The sequence below is a fragment of the Protomyctophum bolini genome, assembly GCF_963924005.1.
Source record: "Protomyctophum bolini genome assembly, chromosome: 5".
Lineage (NCBI taxonomy): Eukaryota > Metazoa > Chordata > Actinopteri > Myctophiformes > Myctophidae > Protomyctophum > Protomyctophum bolini.
The window spans coordinates 45,925,849-45,940,856 of record NC_137866.1 but is presented as its reverse complement, the minus strand read 5'-3'; the positions used below and the strand labels follow the sequence as shown (position 1 = coordinate 45,940,856).

General features: G+C 41.5%; 1 protein-coding gene across 1 annotated transcript; it reads left to right on the top strand.

Annotated features, from left to right (window-relative positions):
• The first annotated feature begins 3,204 nt into the window (after positions 1-3,204).
• rab5if (RAB5 interacting factor) lies at positions 3,205-12,298 on the top strand. Its single transcript, XM_080762681.1, has 4 exons — positions 3,205-3,502; positions 7,380-7,483; positions 8,250-8,379; positions 9,190-12,298. Exons 1-4 carry the CDS (start codon positions 3,386-3,388, stop codon positions 9,229-9,231), a joined length of 393 nt encoding a protein of 130 aa, XP_080618807.1. The 5' UTR covers positions 3,205-3,385; the 3' UTR covers positions 9,232-12,298.
• The last annotated feature ends 2,710 nt before the right edge of the window (positions 12,299-15,008 follow it).

The following is a 15,008-nucleotide window of genomic DNA, read 5'->3' as shown; positions in this document are numbered from 1 at the left end:
TAGCATGCAATACATATTAACAGACAACACAAAACAGCAATACAACACGAATTCAGGGGGGAAACAAATACTATAAATTGAGAAATATTTCTCAAATAGTCTCAGTGCTGTCCATATTCAACCCAGCATTCAGTCCATATACTGCGTAGCAAGCCAGCCATATCTCAACTCGTATAAAGTTTTGATTGAAACCTTTATTTCAGAGGAATCCAATTGAGAGTCAGACCAGGGTCTCTTTTTCAATGGCGCCCTGTATACAAAAAGAACATTTACAGCAATGATTTTACATGCATGACATGGACACAAGGTACAAAAGATATAATACACAAACACATGCACACAGAAACAAAACCTTATAACCAAATGTTACAAAAAGCAGGTGCATACGCCTTCCTCTATACTAAGTGTGAGGTCAGTTAAGAGTCTTAAAAATAGTAAATGAAACAAGGACATCCAACTAAACTTTGTCTTTTACTGTCATATCACAGGTTTACACAGGTGTAGAAAAAATGGTGGGTGGGTACAAGCCCCTATAATGCATATCCAAGAAATGTGTAAAGACATAGAGAAACGGAAAAGCAATATGGGCAGTATGAAATGTACATAACAAAATCTCCCTGGGACCCAAAGAATTAATGAAAATACCAGATCTATACGCTCACAACGTGTTGCTTATTCGCACTGCATTATTGTAGATCGGCCCATTTTCATTACTACTTAAACATTTGTTTTCTAATTCATGGAATTTCTTCGATTTTTATTTTATTTCTTCATGAAATTACTGAAAGAAAATCATTGAATTTTGTTTAAAAAACATTCATGACAAAATGTAGGAAACCAAACATAAGGGAACCCATAAAAATGTGTCCGTGACCCACAAATGTTTAGGAACCACTAGTTGAGGAGCATATTAGGGATATTTATTTAGTGCTAATTTGTCTAAAAGCGCCACATTTTCCACAGATGTAGCCGAGGGCTTGCTCCAATCTAATGATTTAGCTAGGGTGCCCAAGCTGGGGGTCGCCACAGCAGCCAAATCCATATGGCCACCATTGACAAAATATGGGCTAAATTCGGCCATAGCTGACCTCATCACATTTTGTGATGACTGCTATGTCCGTTTTTAGCCCAAGAAGTGTTTTTCATGCCAAACTAATGCCTGGAATGGATTCATAATCATGAAAACCCCTAGTTTGACACGCATGCTACTTAAAGCATAATGACATTTTGAACATTTTGCCTTATATAGGTTGTCAATTGTGGCCATATGATTTTGGCCACTGTGGCGCCCTAGTTAAATCATTAGGGAAGGCCCATGGGCTACATATGTGCAAATTTGGCGCTTTTAGACAAATTAGCGCAAAATCACCATTCTCTCGATCTCCTTATGCACCTCTACTATACCCTACACAGGGGCCTATACAAAGGGTCAGAGAGAAAAGCATGGGGCTGGCTGGGCACTGGAACTGGTGTCAAGCAAACTGACACTGTGGCAGCCAACCCAGGACACAGTCAGGTCAAGTTTAAAATAAAATCCTTCCTTCCTTTTGTTCTTTTGGATAAATTAACTTAAAAAAGAAGAAAAACAGGCTCCATAATTCATTGATAAACATTCATTCATCAATCTATTCCCACAACAAAGCAACAAAGAAAAGTTCAAATATATAGCATCCTCTTTCTGGGCATGTCATACATAGGGAAGCATATATATTGTAAGGCATTGTGTGCTTGTAGATCTGCTATTTTCAGCACAGAGATTAAGCATGGAGAGGGAAAATGTTGGGGACGGTGGACCAGAACCCCTGGGGGACCCCAGTCACCAAAGTATAGGCCTATGGGTTTAATAATGATTAATAGGTGATTCCCTAATTACCTAGTCGTAGGCCCACGGTTCCCTTGAGGGATTTCCAGGGGCAGGGACAGGGGCCTGGGGTCAGTAGGAACCAAATGGACCCTTATGGGTGTGTAACTCAGAGAGTGTACACAGTACAGAAGCAAACGCACCCATAAGGGTCCATTTGGTTCCTTGTGTACACTCAGAGTTAAATTTACATTGATTGTACAATATAAATTGGGGCACCAGAGATTAAAATGCCATTAAATGGGGGGTCCGTATAGCCTAATGCATGTGCAACTGTTGGAGTGGTGGTGCTTGAAATGAAAATGGTTAAGAATCCCTGCTGCGTAGAACAGTATAATCTTCTCTTATGGGGGTCCCTGGCATATCTTTTCAAATGGGAGTCTGCATGCTAATAAATGTCGATTTAGGGGTCCTTGACAAGAAAAGGTTCGAGAACCACTGTCCTAGGCTATACGTCATAAACATTATGGGTATAGGCTATAGGCCAAGGCAGGCTAATAGGAAGAAGTACCCAGGTTTGTTAGTAGCAATAACACAAGGCATATTACTCTGTTACAATTCAACTACTTTTTTTAAGTATTACATTTTTGACTTAAGGAAGTAGTATAAAACTATTGGCATAATAAAATATATAGGCCTACTTATATATACTATAGTCCTCCTACAGTACCAAAGTTATACTAAAGTAAATGTACCCCAAATTTGTATTTGAGTACAGTACTTAAGAATAAATCTAGGCCTACCAATATTGATACTGGTCAGGATAATTCCATTAACTAGCCCTTACCTGTTAGATATTGCCCCCCAATAAATATCTTGAATTGCCGTTCATTAAGAAAAATTCTTGATTTTTGTTTTTGCATTTTCCCATGTAAGTGGATGGGACATTTTTAATTCACTAATAAATTAATTATTAATTTATAATTTGTTAAATTGGAAAAATTCGTTAAGACCTCCATATTATTATGGTCAATGCCTGTGTGAAAAGTGGGAGCGATTGGTGGCAGACGGTGAGGAGGAGATACGGCAGTGCAGTGTTTCTGACAGACATTCAGACATTCATTCAGACAGACACTGAGATAATTATAGTATGATATGATGATATGATATGATTATAGTATCATGATATGATTAATGGTGCGACCGTGCGAGTGTAAGCAAAACACGAACAAGAAAAGAAGGGTTCTGCTGCTGTTCTGCCTCTGTCCTCTGGGTGTCGCTGTAAGATTTCATGCCAACCTTCTGACAAAAGACATGCAGGAACGTCGCACTCGCTCATTGGTCGCTGTGTGACGGGGTCAAACTGCGTTGCGCGTGCGCAGACACTCATAGTCCGTTAAGCGTCTTGCTCTCGCCGCAACAATCTGTGTGAAATTGAGACGAGCAGTTTCTTATGTGCACAGTTTAAGGTTAATTGTAAGGCTATTCGCGACGTATTGATGCGTTTGTGTGCCGAGAGTATTGCCGCTGCGCTACTTTGTCGCGTCGTTTTTGTCTCCCGCTGGTTAAAACTAAACAGAAAGAATGACGAACACGAACAATAATTCCAAGAAGAAAGAGGAAATGCATGTGGTGAATGGAGGGCTGAAACAGTCCACATGGAGCAAAGCCTTTAACAGTACTGCTGTCTGGGAGGAGAAGGTCAGATTATTAATCATATTTAATTTACTCGTCCGTGATTGTAATCGTCACATTTTTGCCCTCAGCCCAAACGGAGAAGTTTTGAACTACATGCACTGTGAAATCCCTAAAGCCTAGTTAAATAACTAAGTGTTAATTAGCTCTATAATTCAAAAGTTAAAGCTCTATAATTTGTTAGTATATACAAAAATATGAGTACTCTAAACACTAGTATACAGTAGTGTTTGCTCAGTAACAGGGGCCTCTCGCCAAATAAACTGATAAACTAGGATTATTTAATAACGAAAAATAACTAACTAGTATAAACCCCAGAATGCGTTCGGAAAAACGTGTAATTGGATTATAGTTGGCCTACATTGTCAAGGAAGCTTGATGACATGTTTTGATATGACCATTTTCAACCCCCACCCGCGAGAGCCCAGCAGGGCAGTGGGGCCTGTCTGCATTCTGCTGGCCATTTAAAATGACAATACTGACACCGACATTTATACTGTAATAATGACACTGCTTTGATTGATTGAATACTTTATTTAACAAAAGGTTCAGAGGTACAGTTCTAGCCTAGTACAGTACAATACTACAATAATAATACTAAACGGGGAACACATGGCTTGTTTCCATTGTCATCAAGACATATAAAGCCAATACTAGGAGCAGTAGTTTGCTTAGCTGCAATTTGCAAAATTAGACAAAATAAATATGTTTAGTTGCAACTTGCAAACGTATGTTTGGCTGTATGGGCTGTCAATGGTTGCTGTTGCAAGCAACTCTAGAGTCAACATATGAAAAAACTAGTGTTGCAAATTGCGGCTATAGTTTGCTGTGGTCAATACAATATCAGTCATTTACCAAATTAGACAAACCCCCTAATTTGGTAAATGACTGATATTGTATTCTTTTCAATACTAGATATATTGACTGGTTGATTCCATGAGGGAAATGTATTCCCCATGGCAGTTAACAGCAAAGACAATAAGAAGAGATAACGAGAACACAGCAGGAGAGAAAGAGAAAGAGACAACAGTACACAAGAGTCACATTAGTCCTTAGTCCACAGGGATAAGAGCAGCAATTACAGGAGTAATTTGACCACCACTAGTGACCACAGCCCAGGAGTGACACCATGTCTGTGGCAAGTAGAATTAAGGGCCATTCACACTGAGTACTATAACTAATAATAACTATATAAATATAGCTGTAAATATCATTCTCAGTGAAGTGGATGGCAGAGTTCACACCAACTATATACATGTAATAATATAAAAAATACAACATTGAACGATATAGTTATCGTTATAGTCATGGGTGTCAGATTGCCGCTTTAGTGTCATTGTACAGCTTCGTAGCATCCACCAGCTGCTATTAGTATCTTGTTGCTACTCTTCTACTACATTTCTTCTGTACCTGAGTCAGTCCCCGACTCCCAGCCTTTCTTAATCCAGGGCCCTAGTTTCCCAATCCTCGACTCAGCTTCTGAGTAACCTCTGACCCCTGTCCCCATCCCCCCCTACTCCTCTCACTCTGTTGTGAAGCCTCTCCGGGCTGAGGAAGGACAGGTGTTGTTGTCAGGCTGGGTGGTGGTGGGGTCTGGGTTCACCGGGGGGAGGTGTTGGTTATGGTTTTAAGTTTACACATGTTAACGCATGAAAAGCATATCTTATACAATGGTTTTCAGCCCTGTTACAAATTGAAAAGTACACCTTTAGCTCTAAGTACTGGACCCTCGTCTGGTTTGACAGACAGTTAGTGTGTGCCGGCTGGGTGGTGTGTGACATTCCGATTGAAGTATACCTTTGGTACGGCGACAGCGGCGGCGGGCCCGGGAGAACAATAACGTGACACGAGACAGTATCATGCTAAAGGTTCACAAAGTTTAATACACAGTTTGTTTTTCTAAATACAACAAAGATGTGATTATAATCCATTGATGGATAAAGCCTTGGCTTGGGAAAGAGAGGTCGACAGGTTTCCCCCAAACCTTCTGAGAGTGTTTCAACTCTCTACCACAACTCACTCCAGTTGGCGGGTCTGACCAAATGACTGCCCATCTAGCTCACCGCAGCCTACCACTCCTTGGCTGCGGCTCACCCCTCCAAGAGATGGGTCAAATGCGGAAAACAAATTTCACTGCGGTAACGCGTGTGACAAGATCGTATGCCTTTGGCTTCCAGCTATTGTCCTCGCTCTTATGCCAGAACCAACAACTCTCTGCCTTGCGTGTTCTTGGGGGATTGCAGGCACTGAGAGGTCCACCAGACTGTTCTGTGCACAGTGTGCAGTGTGCATGCATCCGTCCTTGTCCACATTTGGCCTTACTCTGGTGTATTTTATTTTTGAGTCAAGGTGGTCAATATGGTTTAATTTGTTTATCCTTGCATTATAATACCACAATGGAAACAAGTCTCCAGGACTTTTCTTGAGGGGCGCTACGCTAGCCCAGCTTTTGCTGTCTTGTGTAAACGCAAACATTGAAAGCCAAAAGTGAAGATCTAAAGTGATTGGCCAGAATGACATTTGTGATGGTTCGATAACTTCGATTAGCTGAGCACAGAATGTGATGTATGATGACGTATAATGATAAGAGTGGCCTTCACTTCACACAGGTGTGATTTTTGTTACTTTTTAGCCTTAATGTCTGACTGTACCACGTGCTGTTTACATTTCGGACTATAAAGTAATGAATAAATCCCCATCTCTTCATTGAACATTTTGAGAATCTTGAAATCAATAGTCATCCCCACAATATTGTCTCACAATATCGATACATATTGAGCTATAGTATTTGGTCATATTTGATTTGGTTCATGAATCATAATGCCCAGGCCTAATCTATTGTCCCATCAATGTTGGTCGCTAATATCAGTTACTTAAGTTATTTATAGACTTAATGATTAGCTGTGTCAGGAAATAAACTTGGAACCGTTACCCCAGCCCTAGCAATGGAATTCAACTGACAAATGCAACATTTGGTGAGGGGTGACATGGTAGAATTGTATCAGCGGAATGCATTCTATCCACAGAAGGCACGACTTCAAATTAATCTTTTGGTTTTACAAGACAAATCTTGTAACTGAACTATTAACAATTTTCCAACTGGCATCCCTATTTTTGCTGATAGGCGATCATTTTCTAAAATGTCAGTAGTTTAAGGCTAATTTGTGAGTCCATTGGTATGGCAGCCGGAGTGCTCATCTTTCCCCCTAATCTGCATTAAAACTGATCAACATAATTGGATTATTTCTCTTGGTTCTCTTGATTACAAAAGCAGCATGCGTGAGAGACTGGGAGTAGAACCGTTGCTCCTTCACTTTAGAAAGGAGCCAGCATCGGTCCTAGAAACCTGATCGGAGCATCTCTGGTATGGATTCCTGGTCTCCCTTAGACAGGTCCCAATGGGAGGGAGACCCCCTGGCAGCCCGAGGACCAGATGGCCAGACTGGCCTTTGGACGCCTCAGGGTCCCCCAGAAGGAAGTGGCTATTCTTGTTCGGGAAAGGGAAGTCTGGAGCTCTCTCCTGGGACTCTATGAGCTGGAGACGTCTAAGGGCAGACTGATGCTTACATACAGTGAATTACAGTAATCGAGCCTTGACGAGATAAATGCTTGGATTATCCTCTCTAGGTCGGGTCGGGAGAGAGAGGCCTTAATCCCGGCCAGAAGCCTAGTATGTTGGAAAAAGCTGGTTTTCTTCTGACCACAGAGTTGATCTGTTTATCAAACTTAAAATTGTTGCCGAGTATGAAGTATCACACCCAGCTTCTTTACTGAGAAGTGAATGCTAGCGCTGAGGGGGCCCAAGCGGTGCTAATGGAAGGGACTGACTGTTGGTCAAATACTTGATCATGTTTTAACCCGCTTCTTCATTTCTTTTGAACAGGATGAGTTTTTAGATGTGATCTACTGGATCCGGCAAATCATTGCAATAATCCTTGGTGTCATATGGGGCGTGGCACCGCTGAAAGGATTCCTGGGGATAGCCATGTAAGTCGCTGTTATCTTAACTTTGTATTTTTTCGTAAATGAATAATTTAGCATTATCTACATACAAGCTGTAGATCTGCTACTTTTGCTGTTTTTGAATTTGAAACGTAAAAAGTAAAAGTAACAGTTTTGGACATAAGAGGTTACCACCCGACAGACGATATTCAGAACTATCATTACCCCCCCCCTTCCTCCCCCCTCTTTTGCTACATTTCATGATTTATTGCTGAGCATAGTTTTTAGGTTTTTGCTACACATTTTATTAGGTGGTGGGATAAATTTAACATTTAATTAATCAAGAATATAGAGCTTGAATAACTTGAATAGTTTTTTCTGGATCGTATGTCGGTAAGGTACAATAGTTTAGGGCCGATTCATACTCCTATTTTACCGCTGTTTCGGCGCTGTAGTGCCGAAATGATTTCGGCTCGTCAGAAATTTTCAGTAGCACCGAAGAGCCGACTTTAGGAGGGTACCGCCCCCCCGAACCTCAAATGACGTCACATTGTAGGCTCTACAGAGCCGAACCGACTTTTATTCAGCTCTAAAATAGGAGTATGAATCAGCCCTTAAAGGCAAAAACGGGCAAACGTCAGAATATAATTCTCGAAATGGGTTCTGTGAAACTCCAGGTTTTTGGTCCTTGAAGAGGGACTGTAATTCCCAGGTTCCATTTGTACACTCGCTGGGTGTCCTTGGAATGAAACAAAGTTTTGAGAACCATTGTTCTAAGGTATCGTTGTCTCTTTCTCTTCTCCCCTGCTAGATTCTGCGTCATCAATGCTGGAGTTCTGTACGTGTACTTCAGCAGCTTCCAGCAGGTCGACGAGGAGGAGTATGGAGGCACGTGGGAGCTCACCAAAGAAGGCTTCATGACTTCTTTTGCGCTGTTTATGGTGAGGAGGAGGACATCTTATTGCATCTTGATTTGAAAACAATTTAAAACAAGAATGGTGATCAAATTAAATCATGACTGCAGTGCCAATGCACACCTCTACCATACTTTGTAAAGTTCAGATGTGATTGTTTTGGGGGGGTCACGGCCGGTGAAGTTTGAGATTTTGAGAACCACATGAATGCACTACTAGACTAGACTAGCGCATAGAAAAGGGATAGACTCCCTCATTGGACTGAAATTCCAGCAGTAAGCCACTCTGACCTAGTTACTTACAGATGAACCCACTTGCATTCAAAACAGAAGTGAGAATGTTTTACTGGTAGACAACTGGATGAGGCATCTTTTATTATTATTTGCAGGTAAACGCACAAATTTAAAACATAAAATGACAGTTACAGTGCAAGGGTTCAGATATATCATTAATATACAAGAGATTCCAGTCCATTTATGAAGTTATCAGTTAACATTGGTTCTGTTGATTTTTATATTCAGTCCATTTCTCTCATTTTTCAATGAATAGTAGTTCCTCTTGTAGTCTCAATACATGAGTTAGTTTCTCCATTACAAATATCTCCTCCACAATGCTCACAAGCTGGAGGTTCTGGTTTGTACCATAGCCTTGTAATTGGTTTTTTTTTTTTTACGGATGAGGCATTTTTATGACATTGTGGGCACACACACTTTTAGAATATCAAAGCTAGGCATTTCCCTTGTTTGTGGGGGATGGTACATTGATTATGTTACTGTTCCTGAGGCTTAGGATGTATTCATATTTTCTATGTATGCATTTGACTCCCGTCTCCACTAGGTGGTGTGGATAATATTTTACACAGCTCTTCATTATGACTGAGAGGAATGAATGCAGCACCAGAGGATACTAAAACATGAACATTTCCGTTGAAGTAACAAAGAAAGAATAAAAAAAAAAAGAAAAGAGCGTAGAACTTCATGGCGTGGCGATGGGATCCGACACTCCTACACAGGACTTTTTTCCAGTGTGCAGTGATGCATTGTGGGACGTGTAGTAAGTTTGATGAATTGCAAGACACTACAAAGACCCATCATGATGACAATGTTCAAAAATGCATATATGTGTACAGTACAGTGAAAGGCTGCCTTTCAAAGGCACCTTAACATTATATGCTTCTAAATATGTTATAGTTCCTTCCTCCCATTGTTGACCACTGCTTAACCCATTAAGGCCCGAGGCTGATTCTGCACATGCCTTCTAAATCAGTAGTTCTCACACTTTCAAGACTTTTCAAAGATGTAAAATAAATAAATAATAGTAATGCAGATGTACAAGCGTGGCACAAAGTGACGAGCTGTGAGCTTGCATATCTCCAGATATAAAATGGCAAGGATGCTTTCCTCCGTTTAATGGGGTTGGAATCACCAGAAGAAAAATAAAAGTTTGGGATTGCAACTTTAAACGCTATTGAAATATGCAAAGCACGGTTCTTCTGTAATGCATGCCAGGAACTTTTAAGCCATTAAGACCTGAGGCTACGAATGATACAAAGATTATGCAAATAACTTCTGAATCAGTAGTTGTCAATTTCTGTGCCAAGGACCCCCAAAATGTATTTGGCCGCATACCCCCCATCTGAAATATTTTGTGCCAGGTACCCCAGAAGAGAAGATTTGTGTAAAATATTATAAAAACGAAAACATTTTTTTTTTTAAATCGACGCACCGTGAACTTGTATATCTGCTATTTTTGAGAACCACCATTCTAAATCCTAAGAGTTTTCAGAAAAATGCTTTTCCGGTTTTTAATGGGTTAAGAGAGATCATCATCAACAGGCACTGTTATGGTTGTTAAATGGTTAACGGTTTCATTGGTTTTTACTTACATTCAATCAGTGTTTCCTTCATGATTTGATCACTGCAAGGTCAGGAATAGGACGGTAAAAAATACTCAAAATTGGTCTGGTTGATGAATTATGATGATGAATTATCCAATGCTGACTGCTGGTGAATTAATCTGTTGATATTCAATGTGACTGGGGCTGGATTGTTTTGTCATAATTTGTCTTCTTAACCACCCATAGGAGAATTCTACATATCGTTGCCGTTGGCCAGAAAACTTGGATATTTCAACTTGTTAATGTCCTGTGATTGTGATAAATATTGAACCAATCAATATTTAATCGGGGAATGAGACGTTACCCCAGGTGAAGGAGTTTAAGTATCTCAGGGTCTTGTTCACGAGTGAGGGGAGGATTGAGAAGGAGATCAGCAAGGGGTGGTATTGCAGTCGCTGTACCGCACTGTTGTGACGAAAAGAGAGCTTTTGTCTATCGAGCAATCTTCGTTCCTACTCTCGCCTATGATCATGAAGTGTGGGTCATGACCGAAAGATTAAGGACGTGAATACAAGCGACCGAAAGGAGTTTTCTTCGACGAGTGGCTGGCATCTCCCTTAGAGATGGGGTGAGAAGTTCAGTCACATGAGAGAGACTCAGAGTAGAGTCGCTGCTTCTTCGCCTGGAAAGGAGCCAGCTTTAGGTGGTTCGGGCATCTGGGGGCACCCCTCAATGTCGTAACTCTATGGCTCCGGTGAAACTCTATATTAGATCCATTGAAACACAGGGTATTTTTTCCATTTCCTAAAAAGTAATAATTTTGGAAATTAAATGTTTCCACCCAACCGCGACGATATGTATTTGGGTTATGATTATGTTAACCAACTGCTACAGTATCTACACAGACAGTCAGACACAGTGCAGGGAATGTGACTGTATTGTGCTGAAATCAACATTGTGTTTAATATACATTGTGTTCCACAGAATACTACATTGTGTAGTTGATTGGATGTCGGCAATATCCTCGATGAATATTAATGCCAACGTCATCCGTATCAGGATATAAGGTGCTGTAAGTGATATTTTTCGTGTTAAAACTATTGTATTACTATATTCTGATGCGTGCTAGTTAACTTTGCCTTATCTAGTGTATAGTGTTTCAACAGTAATGGGTCTCCATGTCTCTCCGGCTGTTTGGTAAAGAGAAAATATATTCAGGTGGGATGCAAATTTCATCCAATCAGAAGAGAGAACCCCATAAAGAGCTTGTGTTCCAGTTCCAATTTCACTTGTTTATCCTGTACCCCACATGAGTTCTCTCTCCTGATTGGGTGAAATTGGTATCCCGACCTGAGAATGTGTTTTGTGTTTACTAAAGAGCTGGAGAGACTAGTGTTACCGAACGAACACTAGCTTTTCAACAGCGCCGTTTATCACCTATCCAGACAGACTAACTTTTTGGGGGGAAGGAAACCTGCATATTGATTTGAGGAATCCATGTTCACACAATTCTGCTTAATTTTTGCCTCATTGTATAATGGTGTCATGCTCCTACAATAGGCGATCTACAAGCTCACAATGTGGTGAATTCACCACATTGTGAGCTTTTTAGGCTATGTTCGGTGCACAACACTGTATGTCAAAGTAAAGATCTGTCTTTGAGCTAAATAGTTCTGTGCACTGCCATGACTTGCTATTAGTATGTCGATGTAATTGATCATCAGTGTCATATCTATGTAGAGGATGGCATTAATTTAAAATGTTTGTTTTCATTCACATGTAGCTTCCAAGATCCAAATCTTACCTAATGTTCTGAGATTAATTTAAATATTCTCTGTAAATTCTGTACAATGTCAAAAAGTCCACATTGTATTATGTTGATTTATTTGTACTTTGTGTCTGTTATATCTTTCTTGATTGATGTAACATAATTCTCAGTATTTTATAGTGGGCATACATTTAAAAGAAAAAAACAGTTCTTGCAAGATGACTCTAATATTGTTCTATGACTATGGAATCACAAATGGCATTTGAGAGGACTGTATTTTCTGATTTAAATCTTTTGGCAATCACATTAAACATGGGCTTTGTTTAGTCTCCATTTTCAAAGATTCTGTTCACTGTTTTATCATTAAACCGTTAGAATACTAAGGATAGGTGTATGCACTTGAATTATATTCACAGTATTTGATCACAGACATCTTGGTGATTATAGATGGATAGATATCCACCCAATTTATATATCATCTCTATCGAATGGAAACCTTCAATCCAATCCAATTTTATTTATAGAGAACGTTTAAACCAACAAAGTTGACCAAAGTGCTGTACAATTAGGCAAAGCAAAACATAATACAATACAATACAGTAATAAAAACATAATAATAATAAAATCAAACAATCAAGAATACACATTATTCACGGTTTAAAAGCCAGGGAATAGAAATTAGTTTTAAGATGTGTTTTAAAAACAGGTAGTGTTGGAGCCAGCCTGACGTGGCTAGGAAGCTGGTTCCACAGTTTCGGAGCAATTACTGAGAAACATCAGTGTTATAAATCTGGAATCGTTGGGTGTTTCTGGGTCTTACAACACAGACACCCTCCTGAGTCCTCCAGGCGACCCGACCAAGGCTGATCAGACCCCGGCCTGTGTCCAAGTGGCATGCTACAGGCAGCCCCCACTGTCTCCTTAGAGGCTGAGAGACAGTCAATGGGGAAGATGGCTGTTGAGATGTTGGCGCCACTAAGAGGCTCCTGGCACTGTGGGGGCGTCCGGGCCTGTCTCCTTCATCTGACCAGAAGTTGCGTTGTCGTTGCTGCTGCTGAACAGCACATATCTCACATATATCAGCTTCGGTACAACTCGAGCTATACGATTACGAGCAGCCTCAAGCTGCACTGAGGCTGATTTTAAACCCTCCTTGCAGGTTTTTACTGCAGTCTGGCTCTGTATCCTCCTCACGGAGTGGTTTGGGCTGCCAACCCTCTCCACCCCCGATTTGCCGTCTCTCTGGCCGTCCTCTGTGTTATCAGATGTCACCACCCTCTTTGTGGTCGTCACCCATCCAAAACGTACTTTTCAGGATTAAAATGCGGAAATAGCAAAAGTAGGCTTAGCAGGGTGTTAATTTATGGGGGAACAAAGTTAAAATATGGAAGTAAGAGGCATAGGTGCCGGGGCGGGTTCACGGGTTCTGAAACGTTTCAAGTTATGGAAGATTCTGGGTTAACCCTTCGTGGTGGAAAAGAGCCTTTACATATACTGTAGTGCAGGGGTGTTCAATGTTTTTCAGGCTAAGGAGAGAGAGAGAGAGATGAAGCAGGGACCCCCACTACATGTTCTATAAAATTGTGTTGCAGATATATTTTTCATAGATGACTTCATAGACTTGTTTGACAGCATCATTGGTGTTCAACCCTCAATACTTGGTAAACTTGACCTTTGGCTTTGTATGTGCTCCTTTTCCCCTCTACACGACTACATAATGCATTGTTGAAATGCAAATTACGAAATTAGTATTTTTTGTTTGGTTCCCAGTACTTCCCACCCAATGGCCGGTCCACCCCACCTCCACCTCCACACACGCAAACACACACACACACACACACACACACACACACACACACACACAGAATCCTATATAAATGCACCACGTCTCTGCGTACGTGCGTACGTGTGTGTACGGTTGTAATCATCTCTGACATAGGTGCTGAGTCATAGAGCCATGTTCATGAAGCCATCTGACACAGCATCCACCTTGGACAGTGAGTGATTGTTCCCTGGGTACCACAGCACCCGCACTGGGACCCGCAGCACTTTCACAGCTCTGTAGTACTCCATTCCCTGCTTGTCATCCTCCCCCAACATGAGCAGTACTGGAGTCTTCACCTGTGCCACGTGTTTAATGGGAGATTTGTTCAGCATCTGTCCCCAGACGGCAGGCTGAGGAAGACAGTCTGTGGTGTATTCAAAACCCGCCTCCACCATACACCAGTCTGGGATGTCTGTACTGCCCATCATCGAGGCCATAATTATTAGTGACAGGATTGATCTTCTCCATTTTCAAAGTATCCTCCCCGTCTCCAGTGGAGGACCACTCTGGTGACTCTGTCTGGAAGAAGGACTCGGCCTTCGCCCTCTCCTGCTCCGCCACGTACAGGAGATGGGTCTCGGGGAATGGGACCATGCCAGGCAGCCCAACAGGTCGTCGCCGTAGACCTTGCCGTGCTTCTTTGAGGCGGTCAGGTTGATGCTCTTTGCCAAGGCGTTCTTACTCCAGATCTCCACCAGCTGCTTGTCTTCCCCTCTCAGAGAGACGTCTCTGACCACCGCCATGGCTTCATCTCTCCAGAAGGCGAATCTTCACCTAGAAGCAGTTCTTCTCCCTTGATCTCGGTGCAGCTTCCCAGAATGTACGGTCAGTAGACCACCGATGTGTCGCCGTGGAACACGACATACTGCCGGCAGAACTTGATATTGATGTTCCTTGACAGGTCGTGTTGGCTCCATTCTGTGTAGACGTTGCTGTGTTTGCCTCCATACGGAGAGGTCCTACGTCAGCCCTGCTCAGAGAGCTCTCTGTAGAGTTTGGAGATGTCCACTGGATTGGTCATGACATCAGGCGAGTCCATGCCGGTTTGTTCACTGTCATATGGCAAGCCTGTTAGAGGTATGCTTATTTTTTTTGGTTAAAACGAGAAGGATTTTGTTAAAAAGTTAAAGCACGTATGGGCCTATTGTGAGTAATCATTGTAGTTAGGGGTCTCCTTGTCTCTCCATCTCTTTAATGAACAGAAAACACATTTTCAGGTAGGTGAC